Source organism: Ursus maritimus, unplaced genomic scaffold, assembly GCF_017311325.1.
Source record: "Ursus maritimus isolate PB19 unplaced genomic scaffold, ASM1731132v1 scaffold_4, whole genome shotgun sequence".
Taxonomy (NCBI): Eukaryota; Metazoa; Chordata; class Mammalia; order Carnivora; family Ursidae; genus Ursus; species Ursus maritimus.
This window is the reverse complement of record NW_024426552.1, coordinates 56,359,979-56,380,108: the sequence shown is the minus strand read 5'-3', so window position 1 is coordinate 56,380,108 and position 20,130 is coordinate 56,359,979. Positions and strand designations below refer to the sequence as shown.

General features: G+C 42.3%; 1 protein-coding gene across 1 annotated transcript in view; it reads left to right on the top strand.

Annotated features, from left to right (window-relative positions):
- The window catches only part of CCDC80 (coiled-coil domain containing 80), a 35,301-nt gene that overhangs the window by 7,375 nt on the left and 7,796 nt on the right, over positions 1-20,130 (top strand). The window contains exons 3-5 of the mRNA XM_008706587.2: positions 3,454-3,610; positions 15,530-15,666; positions 17,304-17,452. Of these exons, the coding sequence (XP_008704809.2) occupies positions 3,454-3,610; positions 15,530-15,666; positions 17,304-17,452 (443 nt within the window). The remainder of the gene's footprint in view (positions 1-3,453; positions 3,611-15,529; positions 15,667-17,303; positions 17,453-20,130) is intronic.

Genomic DNA, 20,130 nt, shown 5'->3' with positions numbered 1-20,130 from the left:
ATGTTCACATGATAGCCTCCTCTACGGTCCCCGATGCGAGCTGGAGCTGCAGATTAAATGCAAGGGGAGAGGGGTCTTTATCAGCTGGTTTGCAGGGGGCATCTAGACACTCCTAAGCAGGGGACCACTACTCCTCTCCTCTGGCTGGAATGATCTATGGAAACTGAGGAACATGGACCAGCATTTGAACAGCAATTCAAAGGAGAAAGTGACTATTGTAGGCTAGGAAAGAGGTTAAGGAGGATGCTGCCTTTGAAGATTGCCTGCGTGCAGTTAAGGTGGAGGGAAGGGGAGGGATTTCTGGGTGGAAGTGGTGATAGGGGCCAAGGCAGAAGAAGGAATGAGTCAACTCTTCAGAGGCAGCGTACGCATGTGGTGCTTGCGTGCACACAGCCTGTACCTGTATATATATATATATATTATATATATATATATATATATATATATATATTTTTTTTTTTTTTTAAGATTTTATTTATTTATTCGACAGAGATAGAGACAGCCAGCGAGAGAGGGAACACAAGCAGGGGGAGTGGGAGAGGAAGAAGCAGGCTCATAGCAGAGGAGCCTGATGTGGGGCTCGATCCCATAACGCCGGGATCACGCCCTGAGCTGAAGGCAGACGCTTAATGACTGAGCCACCCAGGCGCCCCATGTATATATTTTTTATTTTCTTGATTCTCACTACTATTGTCAGGAAAGTGGTTCCATTGTAAAGACGCAAAAGCCAAGGTTCATAAGGTTAAGTGGCCTTGTGGAGGCTACAAGGTAGCCAATGTTGGACTAGGAGCAAATGCAGTCCCTTCCTCTTTGACTACAGTCGCCCTTTCTCTCTGCCACTCTGCCCAGATTCCTTTCATTTCATAACGGAGACCGGTCTGGCTACGGAGTGAAGAGGTCATGTAAGGGAGGAATGGGAGGAAAGGTTAGCAAGAGAGAGCCTGGGGCCAGGTTGCAGAGGGAGGAAGTGAGTCATGCAAAATAAACGTCACCTCACGGGTAGGTGAAGGCATCCCTGGGCACAGGTCCCGAGGCGAAAATAAACATCAGAGCTCTTTATTTATTTATGTTGATTCCCACTGGGTATCCAGTGGCCTAAGGCTACTGTGTTCAGAGGTACTGAGAGAAGCTGCCAGGCAGGGGAGGATGAGGTTCCGTGCGATTCTATGTTGTCTGAAGTTCCCAGTTATTCACAAGAGGGAGAAACAGGCCAAAGGGAGCTGTGAGGACTCTTGAAATCCTGTCCTATCATGGTCCGTCCGTGGGCTATAAAGGTCCATGGCAAAGTCTAAGAATGAAATAGAATCGATGTATGGATTCGGAGTTACAGAGGCAGGTAACCATCAGTCAGTCGTCTAGCATGTGGGCAGCTGTGCTCTAGACTCCTCTAAGTAGATTCTAAATTGGGGTATATCCTTCATTTAGAAAAGGAAACCCAAAATCATTACCAGTAAATCTCACCTTGGTTTCTGGCTATTTTGTGTTTTCACTTAAACGTTCATCTATTTCAAAATAGTGTGTGTGTGAGCAAAGAACGGCCAGAAAGAAAGACTTAAAACATATCAACTGAAAATAAAGCGCCAAGATATGGGCCACCATCCAAACCTGGAGAAATATGTTCAAACATCATAAAACCAACTGAAAACTAACAAAGCAAAAATACCATCACCATATCTTTTTATAGCCACTTTAAATCTTTGTTATGGCTAAGTATGAATCAATGAATAAATTTGGGAAAATATTATTTGTCCTCTTGGGAAATTACATTTCTAAAATAAGTATGTCCTACCCACCCTGTCCATCTGAACAGGAATATAAACACAAAATCAAAAATAAACAAAATCATGACCACTTAAATAAATAACAACCTGAGGAAAAAAATAGCTTCATCCCAGAAAAATCTTTGTTAATGTTCTGCTCAGAAGTTATTGAATGCACTTTGATTTCCACGAAGGATAGTATTTTGTCAAGCACAAGGAATTTTTAAAAGGGAAAGCCTGCAGGCACCAATAAGCGCATTTCTGTCAGAGAAGGATAAATAGCGGTATCAAGCTGGGGGCAGGCGTATTAACCATTTCGATAAAGTGTTTGGAAGAGATGAACAACATGGCGACTTGCCCTCTGAAAAATGCCAAGCTAATAGCCACAAACTTCAGAAACATTTTATAAGGTTAGATGGGTGAGTAGAAAAGTGGCTGATAAATTTGAACGAGGTCAGATTTGAGAAAGTGTATAGAGCCTGGTCTCTAAGCCAAGTGATGAGTTAGCAAAGGGTGAACAGACAGTGTTCATGCAGACAGCAGCCTAGTGAGCTATTTGGGGTCAGAGAGCTCAACAAAGACCTGCTCATCATCAGAATGCAAGTCCATGTCCTTCCACCTCCAGGGTGAACAGCACCAGGCCCACCCACTCGTGGGGTGTGGTACAGAGTTCTGGTCTCTACTCATGAAAAACCTGGTAAAATTGGAGAAGGCTCAGGAAAAGGCTACAAACATAATCAAGGAGGTAGAAAAGCTTTTATATCCAGTTAGATGGAAACTTTGAGACATTCTTAGAGCATTCAACAGAAGCCCTAAAAATGAAGGGTATCCTCCTTTTATCCAAAATTATAAAATCCGCTTTCCCAGATGGCTCTGGTGACTATAACATCTCTTTCTTTTTGCTCTGTCTTTTCTCTTTTTTCCCCAGAAGTCAGGGGTTCACAGTGAGCTTAAAAGACTCACAGGAGCTTGTTGAAAAATGCCAGGCCTGAATTATAGAAGGCAGAACTGAAAGAGCAAAGTCCAGCCTGTCATGGGGGACTCCAGTGTCAAAGAGGTCTGCCAGGAGCTCTGTACAGGCCCAGTGTGACAATGAATATATACTGTGTGATAAAACACAGGCCACGAGGCCATCCTACAAATTTTCGGCAAGGTTGCCTAGTAAAGTATGTTAAAAATGAAACAGAATCTATGTACGGATTTGAAGTCACAACGGCTATGAAGCTCTCTCAACCCTATGGAACATGAAACAAAAGAGTAGTAACCACTGAATTCACAAATGTCTGAGCAGCCCATTAGGATAATAAAGACCAAAAGGAAGGAAGGGGGAAAGCACTTACTGAACAATGATTACATGTCCGGTATTCATGTAACGTTCACAATAGCCTTGCAAAATAAGTCTTCCTGAGCGGAGTTCACTAATGAGAAAGCTAGGACACATGAAGACTAGTAGTAAAGATAACTAGTGGGAACAGAAAACTCTAAAGCATCTGGAGCCATTACAAAACAGGGGGCCTTTCCAAATGGCCTGTTTTGGCTCGAGTTATGCTAACTGTCCAATAGAACACTTCGGTTGAGTTGACTTTAGCGTCAGTCACTACCAGCCCTCTATTCCAAATTATCCCTTTGGATTTTGCCTCTGTGTACAACTATCACTGTGAATGAATATTTGCTCTCCTCCTCCCACCTCTAGCTGATCACGGCTCCGAAGGCTGAGAACAACATGTATGTGCAGCAGCGAGATGAGTATCTGGAAAGTTTCTGCAAGATGGCCACCAGGAAAATCTCCGTGATCACCATCTTTGGCCCTGTCAACAACAGCACCATGAAAATCGACCACTTCCAGCTAGGTTTTCTTAAACATTTTAATTACATTATTGGTTTTCTCATACCTAAGGTGGGACAAACTTTATGGGAGAGGTCAGTGGGGAATTAAGAGGAAAATTCAGGTATTCGGAGGGCTCTTTCCTTGTGGTAACAAAGGCCAGTTTACCTACCTATTTACGTAACTATTCTGGATGGTTCTGGTGTTAAGTTTTCAGCACTTCACAAATGAAAAATAATATGCAGGCATTCTATGGTTTGAAAGTCAATAAGGCGGAGAAAAATGAGAGAAGTAATACAGTGGTGGGAGAGCCAGAAAGGTATGTAGACGGTTTCTTCTGGATCTGGAGTCTCCTTGCCTGTGAATAATACCATCTGATCTTCCTGCTTCATGCTGCAGGTGACTCACTCACAGATGGGGACTGCCAGACCCTTGGAAGCACTTGACTCTGGCAGGACTGGGGAGGGCTGAGAAAGGCTGTTCAGCGAAATGAAAAGTCACTGAAAATATGGACTGAACTGCACCCAAGTCCTTTTGGAGAGCCGAAGAATTTGGCTGAATGTAGAGTTTTCACAATTTTTCATATTAATGGTGCGTGTGAGGCTCACGAGGCGTCCAGCTCAGCACTGGGCAGCTGTCTAACTCCTTGCAGTTCTCATGGGAATGTTGCAAGACTTACTGTGAGTAGTTTGGTCGCAGAGTCAGAAGCCCCAGATCTGACCCACCCAGTTTCTTTTATAATTATTACATCTCTGGGGCTTTATGTTTAAAAAAAAACACAAAAAAACTTTTCCCCTTCATGCATTCTCTACTTTTTAAATTTTTTTATTTTAACTACAATGGAAGTCCTTCATATTTCACCATTTGCACATCCTGCATATTTTTCATAAAATACATTTCCTCGGAAAGAATATAAGACATATTTTCCCCATTAGTTAACAATTAACTTCTATATATATAACACATTATCTCACAGATGTTTCTGCCATGTGATCTTGATGTAATAGAACACATAGCAGTCATAATTATGTCATGATAATGTCAATTTGGTTTGGATATTGTCTAGTTTCTAAATCATATTTTAAAAATTGTGGTTAAGGGGGCGCCTGGGTGGCTCAGTCGTTAAGCATCTGCCTTCAGCTCGGGGCGTGATCCCGGCTTTGTGGGATCAAGCCCCGCATCAGGCTCCTCTGCTGGGAGCCTGCTTCTTCCTCTCCCACTCCCCCTGCTTGTCTCTCTCTCACTGGCTGTCTCTGTGTCAAATAAATAAATAAAATCTTTTTAAAAAAAAATTGTGGTTAAGGGGCGCTTGGATGGCTCAGATGGTTAAGCATCTGACTCTTGGTCCCAGCCTGGTCTTGATCTCAGGGTCATGAGTTCAGGCATCATGTTGGGCTCCACACTGGGCGTGGAGCCTACTTAAAAAAAAAAAATGTGGTTAAAACATGTGATCCCAACCTTTTTTTTTTTTTTAAAAGAGGGAGAGAGACAGAGAGAGATGAGGAGGGGCAGAGGGAAAGAGAGAACCCTAATTAGGCTCCATGCCTAACACCAAGCCTGACACAGGGCTCGATCTCACAACTCTGAGATCATGTCCTGAGCTGAAATCAAGAGTGGGATGCCTAACCAACTGATCCACCCAGGTGCCCTGAGGCCAATCTTCTTAACTAATTTTTAAGTGCACAATACAGTATTGGTAACTATAGGCACAATATTGTACAGCAGGCTTCTAGAATTTATTCAGATACGAAGTTTCGGTTATTCATTCTCTGTCTTTATTAGCTCACCTTCCCCTGAATTAGCGCCAAAGAAAAATAAATACCATTCTTTCCGATGTCCCATCATAAAACATTGTGGATCGGTGAGTGGTTTGTGGACATTAACCCCTGTGCTGCATGTATGTTTGGTAGGGAGAACAACAACAACAAAGCCCTTAACCACAACAATAATCATACAAACAGAAGACACAAAAGAAGTTCTAGAGTCAAACGGACCGGTTCAAATCTACAGTCCCAACTTACTTGTTGTGTGACTTGGGGCAAGTTGCTTCCTAAACCTCAGCCTAGAAAATAATTATATCTATTTCACAGGCTGTGGTGAGGATTTAGTAAGATAACACCTATAAAGATCTGCCGTGTAATAAACACTATTATGTGGTCATCATCACCATTTTTTCTGGAAGGCATGTGGAGCTCAATGAGCTGTCACAGGGACTAGAGCACCTGTAATTAAAAAGCACTCGTAATTGCTTTCTGCTAATTACAGAATGTTGACAAGGAACCCTCACAACTGCCCTTCCAGGTCGCAAGGTGCATTACTACTCCTGGTAATAAAACCAAAGCCCAAAAGACTAATAGTGCAAAGCCACGTATTTAGTGTTTAACTGAGATTCAACCATTTGCCTCTGGATTTTCAAATAGTAGCAAGATCCAGTGAGCTTAATTACAATCCAGATGTCTAGAGAGGAAGTAGGTATTCAATCCAGTGCAGAAAGTGGTGCCGGCTGGCGACGAAAGGCCTCCCTGCCAGGTGTTCCCAGTGTCAAATGTGTGGCCCACCAACCCTTACACAAAGAATCCTCATTCCTTATTTTGGAGAAATTTGGAAAAATCATTATATGTTCTACTTCAGCCTCTATGTGGCCCCAACTGTTATAAGCATCTGGTGCTGCCCTGGCAAATTTTTAGCATTAATCCTGCTGTTTTTTAGACATCTGGATTGAATATGAGCCGTAGAGGCACTGAGGGGTTTTTTCTTGCCCTATTGGAAGTCAGGTATTGTGCTTTGGGTGTTTGCCTCTCCCTGAATGGCAGCTTGGACATGATCTGGGGGGGGCTTCTCTTTTGTTCCTCATTTAATTCCTGGAAGGCCTTTCTCTCCTGGTGTTATGTCCCAGCTTACCCTCCTTATGGGAAAGGCCACAGAATTTTCAGCCAAGACTGGGAGCCAGCCATGGGAAAACAGGAATTGGCGTGCACCATGGACTCAGTGAACCAAACTCTAGCCTTGACCGATTTTCAGCTGGAAACCTATCAGATGGCCTTACTTTCCTTAGAAATAAATCAAGCACTCTATACTCTTCCAGACTTTTACTGGGCCTTAAAAAGAGAGACCCACATCCAACTACACTGTGGGCTGTACTCACCAGCTGGTCCATTTTGCTAAATGTATTTGGACTATAGATGATGGGTCTACAGATACCAGGAAGTTTACTTTAAGATTTCAGTCATTAGCCTAATGAAAGTCACTCAAGTCTGAGCAAATTGCAACGCGGAATAAGCCCATCTGGTTTTGCCATCCAAGATAAATAATATTATATGTGAGAGTTTAGAAAGACATAGCACATAAAAGCATTCCTAATAGTTAGTGGTATTTAAAATATCAATTGAATAGAAAAATTGGTGTATATATGAAGAGGATGGATTATAGACTAAGTGTGCCAGATAGGAAGAAGTAGCTGGCTAAAGGCACTTTACTGGGGCGCCTGGGTTGCTCAGTGAGTTAAGCATCTGCCTTCAGCTGATGTCATGATCCCAGGGTCCTAGGATCGAACCCGGCATCAGCGGGGAGTCTGCTTCTCTTTGTCCCTCCCCCTCTGCCTCTCCGCTCTGCTCATGCTCTCTCTCTCTCAAATAAATATAAAAAAAAAATAATAAAGGTACTTTACTGCAGAACAGAAAGAGAAATAAGGGGAAAACACAGGAAGCATGTTTTTCTCTTAGCAAGATACAGGGATGAAAAATATTTGACACTGATATTCAATCACCAGCTTTTAAGGGCTATAACAACAGGATATTTTTATGAGGCAGAGGAAGTTCTTTAAAGCTTCCTTTGAAGGAAGAAGAGTTTGAGGGTATTCGATGAAAAAGGAGGTGGAAAGTTGATGGGGATGTGGCTGGATGGGACAACAGGAGAGAAATTGATTCCATAGTCATATGAATAAGGAATTCATGGGTGAATTTCTAAAATACCTTTTATAGGTGAGAACAATAGACTCTGTTTCAGCCTAATACTCTCTTTGATCCTATTGAAGAGAATTGTTCTTTATGGACAAGCTTCCCCAGCTCCTAACAATGTAGAAATGTCACTTTCCCTCAGGAGTACCTGAAAATTTGGCCCTCTGCCCCAACTCCTCCTTTCATCAGTGGTGACAAAGTCTGGCAGCTGCCTTCTCTAGACTCTGCCACCTTGTGTTGGGAGGCCAGGCTGGGTGCGTGAGCAGATTCACAGACACTGGCTGGGTGTCCCTCCCTGTTTATTCAATCTCTCATTATCAATCACTTGTGTGCCCTAGAGGCTGGGGAGCCCGCCCCCAGGTTGTTTAGTCACCCCATTTCACTGTCCTCCTGACTTTCAAGTGTATCAGTGTCAAGACCAACCCCTGATGATCAAGGGGTGAAAAGCACCTGATAAGTCAATTGTTCAAAAGAAGTGCTTAAAGAATATGCTGGAGGGATAAGCTCTTCCAATTGCAGTCATTAGAGAAGGGGTAAATATCAGAGAATTTTGAAAAGTGGGTTAATTTATTGGAGGGGCCTTGAAAATGGAGATTTTTTTCATAGGTGATGACTCCATCAAAGTACTTTTGTTTTTATTTAATTTCTTGAAGAGATGATGCATGTTTTGGATTCTGAAGTCAAAGCTACATAGGATGGTATAGACCGACAAACATTATACCCATTCCTGACCGCTATACTGTATTAATCTCTGCCCCATAGGTATTTTTATGATTTCTTATTTATGAATTTAGTGCTTCTTATGTAAATACAAATAAATATAAGCACTATATTCCCCCTTTTTAGTACAAAATATTGTATTTATACTACTCTGAACTTTACTTTTTTCACCTAAAAAATATTTCCTAAAGACCTTCCTTTAGGAGTATGTAGAAATTGTCCTCATTCTTCATCAAGCCATTGTGAGATTCTACCACAGTTTATTTAACCAGTCCCCTCGTTAATGGGCACTTAGATTGTTTTCAGTATTTTGTTATTATAAGCAATTTCACAGTAAGTTACCTTATCCCCACGTCACTCTATCTATGTGGGTCTATCTTTACAACAGATTCGGAGAAGCAGGATAGTTGGGCCAAATGGAAAATGTATTTAGTTTTGTTAGATATCACCAGATTTCTCTCCACACGAGGTGTACCATACTGCCATCCCACCAGCAATGTGTAAGAGGGTCTATTTCCCCAAATCTCTCCAACACAGTGTAAAACCAAACTTGTGAATGTTTTTAGCCAATATGGTATATGAAAAATGGTATCTTAGTGCAGTGTGTTGTTGGGTTGCATTTTTCTTCTTCTGAGTATGATTGAACATCTTTTCATATGTTTAGGAAGCATTTATATTTTGTTTTTAGTGCCCTTTGCCTATTTTTCTATTGGATTGTTCTTTAAAAAAAAAAAGATTGATTTATTTATTTGAGAGAAATACAGAGAGAGTACATGAGTGGGAGGGGCAGAGGGAGAGAGAAAAATCTCAAGCAGACTCTATGCTGAGCTCGGAGCTCGATGCGGAGCTCAGTCTCATGACCCTGAGATCATGACCTGAGCCGAAACCAACACTCAGATGCTTAACCGATTGTGCCACCCAGGTGCCTCAGGATTGTTCTTTTTAATCTCAATTTATAGGTATTCTTTATAAATTAGAATGAAAATTCAGATTCCGGCTCCCTTCCCCATTCCAAGATACTGAGCCAGTTTGGGAATGAGGTCTGGGAATTTATGTTTTTAAAACATCGCTCAAGTGGTTCTGATTTGCCCCTAGGTTTGCTTTCGAGCAGAAGGTTAAGTGTAGAACAGAGGGAAAAAGAAGGGTTCCAAATAACCAGGCCAGAGAATCCAAAATTTATTTGGTAAACCATGTGGAGTCACTAAAAATTTCTAAATGTATTTTTCAAATAAATTTTAAATAACTTCTAAGTTTTGATAGAGTCAGTCTGTGGGACAGAAAAGAACCTGGGAGGACACTTTCTTCATAGATGGGACAAGTTGCTCTTTCTAGAGATCTAGTAAAAGCAGCAATGTTGTGATCAGGAATGGCCCGACTAGTCCCACCTGTAGACGTCATCCACACTCATCTCACAATGAGGTAGTAGGCAGACAACCAACCACTCAAACAGTAAAATGGGAATAAGGGAATTCACTACAAAGTCATTTAAATTGGTCTGTTTCCAATAAAAAAAAAAAAGTGAATCCCATTGCTGGAGGCCACGGTCTCCTAACTGAGATTAATCTACAGACTGCTCAGCAATCCCAGAAATATTCTTGAGATCAAAGCAATTCAACTTCTGCGGGAGTCTTTGCTTTCAGATTTATACATAGCTTTGGCCTGTGTTGAATTCTTGAATAGAATAGTTATATTTTAAATGCCATATAAACACAGTTGATCTATGTTGCCTGTTACCCCTGGACAGGGTTTATTAAGGTATGGTGGTGAATGAGGCAACACAGTGAATGACACTCAAAAGATCAGAATGTCAAAGGAAAATAGAATTTATTGCTCATGGGTCCCAGAGAGGAAACGGCAGCACGCCTCCCAGGGCCACAAGAGGAGCCAGGGTTGGGTCAGAAAGCAGAAGCAAAAACAGGGAAGGGAGAGCCTAGGTCACTGCCTTTATTGGAGTTCCCAAGAAAAAGGCAAGGAAGAACACGGTGAATAGTTTCTGATTGGTTAGTTTGAATGGTTTCAGCAGGCTTTGCACGATAGGAGTGGTCTCTAGTTGCCTGGTATCTGAACCTGGGATGATTAAAGCAGAGGAATACTGTTTCCTGGGGTGCATGTGCCAGATCGAGGAGGTAGGGCATGGGGTTCGATGGCTTGCATTTCAGAGAGCTGCTGCAGGCTGGACCTTTTGCTGTCTCCAAGAATTGGCTAGCCTTGGAAGGGGCAATCTCTTCCCAGTCAGAAAGGGTTTTTAAGATGTCAAGAGATCATACTATATAGAAAATAAAAAAATATGATTAATGCAATTATTATTTGGGTGAAAACCCAAATTTAGAAAATAAATCTATGTGATGAGTTTTCTCAAATTACACTTAGACTGGCTGTGTTTTAGGCTCACAAGGTAAAGAAGTGTAAGGGTTGGATGGTGGGTTCTCTAGAAAGACCCAGAATTGCTCACCTTCTTTACTCTATCCCTCACTACCCTCTTTTTTTTTTTTAACGTGACATCATTCTTAGGGAAGAAATTTCATGATTACCAAATCTGTGCCTAGTGTTTATGTGTGCCAGGCTACAGGGATTTAGAGATGATCAAAGGTCAGTCCCTATTGATGAATTGTTCGTATCTAGTGGGAAAATAGGTGCATAAACACTGGTTGCAATACGAGGTGACAAGCATGATTGCAGGAGGGTATAAAAGTGTTGTGAGTACACAGATGAGGTAAAGACAGGTTGACAGGTAATTAGTTCCCATGTGGAAGGGATAGCATTCCAGAAAGAGAAGGCATATTTCTAGAAACTGAAAATAGAGCCTGGAGCATAATATTTGGAAGAGTTCAGAGATCAGCTAGCTAAGGTCAGCTGAGTCCAGGACAAAAATGGCCTTGGTTGCTATGTCTAGGATTTGGATTTTAACCTGTCTTTGTTCTCTGTCCTTAGACCACATAACAGTGATCCAGAAAACTTGTTAAAATGCAGATTCCTGGGACCCCTGGGTGGTGCAGTCTGTTAAGCATCCGACTGTCGTTTTCAGTGGGGTCATGATCTCAGGTTCGTGAGATTGAGCGCTGAGTCGGGCTCCATGCTCAGCGTGGAGTCTGCTTGAGGTTCTCTCTCCCTTTCCCGCTGCCCCTCCTGTTCATGGGTTGTGTTGTTAACAAGTGCCTCGGGTAGTTGTGATGAAGGTAGACAGTGGCTCATGCTTCGAAAAACTGCTAGAGGAGATAAGAAACTTCTGAAGCAATGGGAGGGGCTGATGTGGTGCAGGGACATCGGTGGAACGCCTAAACTCAGGTAGGACAGGGTGGGAGAAGGAGACATACTGTGAATATCACAGAGAAGAAGCCATCATGGATGGAAGTTTCAAACGTAATGCCTGGCACACAGTTGGTGATTAATAAGTTGTGGCTGGAGCTGAATTTTTCTGCAGTCATTGCTGTCTGTAGTCAGACATGGAAGAACAAATACATGAAGGAATCTACTGCAACCTGATATTGGCCACTGACTTTTGGAATTGAGGTCCTTCAAGGATGGACACCCAGGCCAATGCCCCAGTTGCAGGACAGGTCCCCACCAGCGTGTGACAGAGTTCACGTTCCCTTCTGTCCCTCCTCAGTCATCTTGGGTCAGGGACAAGCTGTGTGGGATAGCCAAATCCCATCAAATGGGTCTGGATCTGGGAATCCGTTTAGCTGGATCAAGACCACGTAGACTGTTTATAGCATGTGTCCTAAAGAATGTTTGCTTCTAAGCCCTGCGAATGAGGACTGGAGAGCTTTGGCAAAACTTGGTTAAATGTAATAAGAAGCTGCCAGATGTATGCTGCATTCCCAGACTAAGGAGAGTCTCGCGTTTACCCAGTCCTGTCTCAAGCCTGAATGAGACAGAATGCAGAGCCTAACAGGGCAGGGCGTGCCACTGGAGCTGGGAGTTGGCCTTGCACGCACCTTGCTCAGAATTGGGCCAGAGGAGAACACTGTCTCGCAGTAGAGTTGTGCCCGTCCTTGCAGCCACTACTGATTAGTGCTTTCATCGGAGGGGGCAGATTCTCCTCCTTGACACAGACGTTCGTTTAGGACGTTAGATATTCTGTAGTCTGGAAGTATAAAATGTTTTATTTTTAATGTCGAGTCAAAATGTTTCAGAAAATATTTCAGTTGAAAGGAGAAACCAGACCATGAAACTGGTTTCTTGCTATATCCCAGTTAGAAAAAAGTTTGGCTTAAATCTTGGTCGTAGGTCCTCTCTATACTTGAGTGGGACATATTTTGGTAAACTAGAAGGAACACTGGAGAAGAGTGAAGTCATATTCCCTGAGGCTTAACCCTCACTCTGTTAGTAACTAGTACTCCCCGGTGGGCTCTGTGATAGGTTTATCCTCTGGGAAAAGACTCTCAGACTCTGAGATTTGCGTGCACGGGGTGAATGGGGAGTATTCCCAGGAATAATGCTTATGAGAGGTGAGGGGTATGAGAGAACAGAGAGGGTATTTTAATTGTAGTGCCATCAACCCTTCAGAGTGGTCCACTTCGAGGCAAGGGGGACGTCTTTTAGATTTACCCCCCCACACACACCTCATCAACCATTGAATGTGGGCTGCCCCCTAATAAGAGTGTGACTTGGGGGAAAGGCAGCTTTTTTCTAAGGAGAGTGATTCTTGGAGAGGGAGTCGGCTGCTAACCTTCAGAGTGGTCTTGCTTCTGAAGGTGGGACCTGACAACACACCACAATATCTGCTTCAGTTCCTGCTTCATATGTTTCCTGGATTATTGTTTCTCAGTAACGTGACTGGGTTATGCCAAGTAACGTCTGTATCACTTCTCTATTGCCGCAATAAGGCTTTGTAACAAAGACCCACACATTTCAGTGGCATAGAATTATTAACCATTCAGTCACATGTCTGCAGGGTTCTGGTCATCTGGGCTGGGCTTGGTGAGCCTCGGTGAGGCTGGTCCGTGTATTTGCAGTCCTACTGATATTAGTTGTGCTTGAACACTTTAGGGGTTAACAGGTGTTGGCTGATCTAGAGTGGCCCTATCTGGGCTGAGACCAGGGTGACTTGGTGTAACTCATCCTTCAGAAGGCTAGGGTGGATGGCTAGGCCATGTTCTCATGGCCATGGTAGAGGCAAGAGCAATCCCAAATGTACAGGCCCAATTCTAGCCTCTGTCTGTGTCACCCATGCTAATATCAACTAGCATTGGCCAAAGCAAGTTGTATAGATGAGCTCAGATTCAAGAGGTGGAACAGTTTAACCCATTCACCTTAACGGGGAGCTGCAGTTTCTGAGCAAAGAGTCTAGGTGTAGAGAGGGGTGATGAATTGGGGCCATCTTTGAAATCTCCTACAATCTCCAACTTCCTTCCATCGCAGCCATTCAGTGGTTTATGTAACTTTCTCTGTTAGGTAGATATAATGGTCTAATTTTGATTCTAATTTAGGAACTTGAACTCCATCCGAGTTACTTATCTCTGCATTCAGGGTCCCGCATAGACTTAGCTCAGGACACTGGCAACAAATATTTTATTGAATGAACAAAAGCAAAAATGACTGTAGGTTGGGAATTAAAAATGGTAATCCCTAGGTTCAAGATAAAATCGGGTTTTTAAAGTTTTAGAATCATCGGTTGTTAAAAACATTTTTAAAATCAGTTTTTAATGATTTACCTTATTATTATTATTATTATTAATTGTAAAGTATGCTACTTGTTAAATTTTAAATACTATAGACATGTGTGGAGTAAACAGTGAAAGTTTCCTCCTCACCTTTTCCATTCCCTAGAAGCAGCCATTGTCACCAGCTAGATGTCCTTCTGGACATTCTCCGGTGTCTATTCCTGTGCAGATGTGTTTTGTTTTATTTCCTTTTAACCAAAAATAATGTCTTCTATGCATTTTCTTCAGCAACTTGCTTTTTCTGCTCAATGAGACACATTAAACAAAAACCAACATGAATCTGGCAATTCTTTTACATCACTTTATAATTAATTAATGGCAGCAAAAATATGCATTTAAAAAATAGTTCATACGCATGAAGCATGTCATTTTTCATTTTGCAGACAGTGCTTGGCCCTCATAGAAGCTGTCAGCTCCCATGCCTCTGAGCCTCCTCCATGACCTGTCACAATTTGGGGGAGGAAAATAGAGTCTTCTCGAGTTTTGATCGGCTTTGGGGGAAATCAGTTTCCTTGTTTGTATACGTTCAGTGATCCTAATCAAATAAACCAAAGTAATAGTTAAACTGTTTTCATCCCCTTTTTATCCATAAAAGAGCAATGGTCTATGGTACACAAGCTCTGTAACCTCTGTATCTGCAAAACTGTGGTTGTTTCTACTCCAGGATTACTCATTGGGTAGCTATGTGGATGGTACCTGATAGAATCTTTTCACTAATACATCTATTATCACATATTTGCTAACTTGAATTTTTCACATTTTTTTAAGTACAAGGGATTATTTTGCAGAGAAAAATTTTAGTGGGGTGGAGGGAAATACTATGACTCGTAAGGGAAGGAAGTAGCATTTTCATCTCAGAAATGTTGTGATCCCAGAGACATAAGAGTTGCCATGTTCATACTTCCCATCAACCTAATGACATCTTGGAGAACCATTTCAAACTAATAATTTATTTTTAGGGCTTGATGTTTAAAAAAAATACATAATGGTTAAAAACTTCCCATACATTTAGTACCACTTGGCTTGAAATTATATTCACTTACAACATTTGTATAATGAAGAGCCCTACATTTTTGGAGCTAAAATGAACCTGTGGCCAAGTTTGAACCTAGGCTTATTTTTCTCTATAGCAATGACATAGTTCACTGAGTCCCAAAGTGATTCTCTAATAAAAGTGAGGAAAAAACACAGATTTTAGACTCAACTAGATGAATAACTAAAACTAAAATAAATTTGAAAACTCCTTGGTGAGGTGGAGTGATGACTCATTCCCAGGGCAGAATTGGCAGTCTTCTTCCAGGGATGACTCAGCCGCCTTCACTCTCACTTTGCTCCTTCTGATTCACTATGACCAAGGCAGACAGAGATGGGGCTTAATCATCTGTACAAGACTGACTTTCAAAATCAGTTTATTCATTTATTTCTATATTTACTTATTCACTTGGGAAACTTTTATTCAAATAAAATATTAGTTGAATGTGTACAATTAATGAAAGCTATTCTAATTAACTCAGGATGGAGACCCAGAGCCTTCACCCATTCGCTTCCCACTTATTTCTGTCTTGTCGCACCTATATTTATTCACATTTCATTTTCCTTAAGATAATGAAAAACCCATGCGAGTGGTGGATGATGAGGACTTGGTAGACCAGCATCTCATCGGTGAGCTGAGGAAAGAATATGGAATGACCTATAATGACTTCTTCATGGTGCTCACAGATGTGGACCTGAGAGTCAAGGTATGGGTTTCTGTTTTAAATGATACGGGTCTAGTCCTTAGAATAGCAACTCTGAATTTTTTGTCAATGAATCGATTAAACATATGAATAGGCACAAATTATTTTATAGTGGGAAGGTTTTGGAATGGTTCAGATATTCCCTGTTGCCCTATAGAGTTTGTGCCTAGAAATGCAGTCTATGGAAAGAGCTGGGTTGGATGGCCTCCTGTGGCCCAGCTGTTTGACTCAGACCAAATTCAGGGTCAAGCACTCATCAGACACCGGTTGAATAGCTATGATGTGCCAGTCCCAAGGGATAAAAGGTGAAGAGTATTTGGCTTCTTCCTTCAGAAAAGCCAGATTTAGCATAGACCTACTCTGGAAAGGCCTGGAAGTGTACCTCCTGATCCAACATGGACAAGACAGTAGAGTTCTATACCTTTCTTCCTGTGCTTGGGGACAGAGGTTCTGAGCCATGAAAAACTGTGCCATGTAGTAACACTAATAATAATTATAAAAATAATAACAAAATATCTAACTTTATTGTGTTTTTCTCATGCCAGGCAGTCACCTCAACCCTTTACAATCCCTATCTCAAACCTCTGAGATAAATGACAAGTATTACCTTTATTTCGCAGAACAAAGAGAGGCCCAGAGTGGTTAAAGAACTTGCCGAAGTTCGCCCAGTTAGCACTGCCCTTCATACCTATACAGGCAGGCTCCAGGCTGCACATCTTAACTATTCTGGTACACCAATAGCATACCATGCTTACGTGAAAATCATCAGGGAAAAGGTCCCCCGGGCTAACAGAATAGCTGATCCAGCTTGCAGTCTTCTTCTGGATCTGGAGAGAGGCCTTTTATTAATCTATTCCTCACTTGTGTAGCCCCACCTCTAATGCGAGGGCCTGGACTAGATGGGCCCAAAGGGCTCTGCTAGCTTTCACATTCTAGTTTACTGAATTCCCACTGGGGGCATAGTTCCAAGCTATGTCCAGACTTCTCTCTAGTTTACGCTGCCTGTGCTCAGCCGCCCTCAAATCCATCCTAGGTTGTCGTTGTAAGTCCAGACAGCTATGATCCAGGAAACTGAAGTGCATTATCTTTAAGTTGGAGTCCAACTTTTTTCTGAGAATACGTGTAGAAACATGACGTAATTTTAAGTGACACTTGCTCAATAAAACAGTCTCTGGGAATCACAAACTGTTTATGTAGATTCCTGATGACCACAGAACAGTCCTCCCTCTGGTGGAAAATAACCTTATAGTTCAGGTCAGATACTCGAACAGGTTATTCTATCCCTGTGTTGGTTATAGCATTTCTCACCTTCTCTCCAGTTGTGTAATGAATAGGAACCAGTTTAGTCCCAGAGGTAAAGAAACAGACCTAAGATATGTGTGATGAGGAAGGCACGGACCCTTTCCAATAAAAGGTATGCAGTTCAGAAATTCTCATAAAAGGTAAGGGACGTTGTTTCATGGATTCTGAACCTCCAAACATCAGCAGAGGTACATTTGCGGAAGAAAGTTTATAAATCAATGAACCCTGCAGGCTCTGATTTTCTCCAGCGCTCTCCTGAATTCTCCCAGGCCCTCTCCTCCGAACAGAGGGAAGAAACACCCTTATACACTATATGCTTTCTATTCTATCTTAAACAGCAATACTATGAGGTGCCTATATCAATGAAGTCTGTGTTCGATTTGATCGATACATTCCAGTCCCGAATCAAAGACATGGAAAAGCAGAAGAAGGAGGGCATTGTTTGCAAGGAAGACAAGAAGCAGTCATTGGAAAACTTCCTATCCAGGTACCCCACCTTTGGAGTCCCTGAGGAGGCAGGTGGGAAGGTGTTCTGGGTGAGCTAATGAAAAGGCCAAGGAAACACAAAGTAGACCTGTGTGCCAACCTTCCCTGGTGAAAGGTCTGTCTGCTTCACAGCCCTCTGGCCAGTGGGTTTAGTCTTTTCCTGTCGAAAGGGAGGTTGGTCGCAAGGTTGACTGGGGTCAGCTCCAAGCTTGAATGTTGATTTGGTGGCTTTGGATAGGTCTTTTTTCTCTTTTCTGCTCCTTTTTTGGCACAGAATAAAGAATTCGGACCTGGGAGGGTTCATTTATTCTGTCAGCGAATTTAGAGGGCTCTGTATACAGCATTTATATTTTACGTGTTTATTTATTAGGCCTCTCTGGTTCCAAACAGGATTTGGAACACTCTGCTTGATTTTCTGCTTCCTTCTAAGAAAAGCCCCCTGCAGGACCTCGAAAGGAGAAATCCTCTTACCCAGATCCCTGATTCCCTGGGGAGTAGGGTTTATTGAAAACCATTGCAGGAACATTTTAATAAATACACAGACAAGATTGTTTTAAAAAATTGCTCCACTTTCTCCCTTCTCTGTCCCTTCCCCCGTGTTGGGTGAAAATTCTACAGGGCCTTTGGGGCCCTAGGAGGTGTAAAGCTGCAGAAATTCCACCCACAACAGATAAACGCACAGAGATCTCAGCGTAACACCTCCCCACCTCACCCCCCACACCTAGCTGTACTGTGTGGCTGAGAGGCTCCAGAAACGGACAAGCTCTTACTTGGGGACTCATTAACTTGGAAGCCGTTAACTTCCTTACTTGTGTCCATAAAGCATATTCTCCATATGTAAGTTGGAGAGTCCAGAATTCTATGACTAGTAAGTGGATGGGTCATCCAAATCCCTCTCGATTAAGGACACTTGGGTCTTTTAAAAGAGAACCTCACGATGTGTAAAGAGCAAAGGACTTGTTGTTCATCCAAGTTTTGGGTCTGCAATTTACTAGCTATGTTGACTTCTCTATGCTTCTTAATTAACTTGCCTTAAAAATCTTACCCATGTGTGAAAATATTAGCAAGTAGCCTTCACTACACCCCAGAGTTGCTGGGATCACTTTTTGAAAGTGCATGAGTGGGAGCCGGGGGAAGGGCAGAGGGAAAGGGAGAGAGAGAATCTTAAGCAGGCTCCATGCCCAGCACAGAGCCCAAGAGGGGGCTCCATCTCATGACCCCGAGATCATGACCTGAGCCAAAATCAAGAGTTGGGCACCTAACTGAGCCACCCAGACACCCCAAGGGATCACTTTTTGTATGCCTGCCTCTGTGCCAAGCACTTTCTCTTCCTTCTCGAGTTTAATCTTTACAACAATCCTAGGATCTGAATACTGTAACTATTGTTGTGTTGTGGGTGGGACAACTGAGGCTAACGGAGAAAAGTAACTAACTTTCTGTCGACACTGAGCTAGTGCCAGTTCTAGGACTCCGTGACCCCGGCAGGGTCTGGGTCCCAACGTCCACATTTTTATCTAATACTCCTTTTGAAAATAGAATGTGAATTAGTTTTAGTCTTGGACCCAGAAGCCCAGAGTTTGAAGCAAAGGGAAATATCCCTAAAACCACAGGATTTCAGAGCTGAAAGGAACCTGAGGTTCTTCCTTCACTCAAATTTTCAGTGCAGCGCAAGCATCTGGAAAGAAGATGGAAGGAGCATGCCCACTGGGCAGATGGCTCTTTGTCTAGTCTTGGGGGCACTGAAACATCAACTTCTGATCCAAGGTCATCCCTCTTGCTGGCACTGACTTAGAAGATTGATGATAAAAGCCTTCTCTTGCCCTTGAGGTGTTTTTCTTCCTTTCCCTCCCTTCCTTCCTTCCTTCCTTCCTTCCTTCCTTCCTTCCTTCCTTCCTTCCTTCCTTCCTTCCTTCCTTCCTTCCCCTGCTCTCCTCTCCCCTCCCTCTGCCTTCCTTCCCCCCTTTCCTTCCCTCCCTCCCCTTTCCTTCCTTTCTTCCCTTCCCCCTGCCTCTCTCCTTTCCCTTCCTTCCTTCCTTCCTTCCTTCCTTCCTTCCTTCCTTCCTTCAATTCCTTCCCTCTACCTTTCTTCTGGCAGATAAGAGTCTTTAGAAGTTCACTTTTGATTTTCACAATTAGTGTTGAATATATTCAAGTTATAAATTTAAGACCGTAGCTCTCTCTTAAACTTTAAGTTAGGCTTTTAAATCATATTATTCTATTTACCGCCTAGCAAATTTTAGCTATCACTTTTAAGGGGCTTTGAACAATATTTGGTCTTGCTTACAAACTCCATAATTAAACAATGTTATTATTTCAAACAGCCATTTTACATTTATTATGTATTTTTGAATTGCTTGAAATGAACAAACAAAACCTTGCTGAGTACTTAAATGATCCAGAAATCTTGTAAACACAGTGAATCTAAAGTTTTCTCGGATGTTCCAACAACTGCACACGACTGAAAACCACACATCTAAGCTAATTGCTCAATTGCACATTCCAATTTAAAGTTTCAAGGTTGTTATTTTATTAAACCAAATTCTCTTAAGTTTCACAAGAACTTAAATGATGTATATAAAGAAGACCAGGATCCTTCTTAGAAGTATCTATTATCACTGTGATTCTTTGAAAACGTTCTCCTCTTAGTTCTAAATCTTCCAGGACCAAAAGGTGCTTACC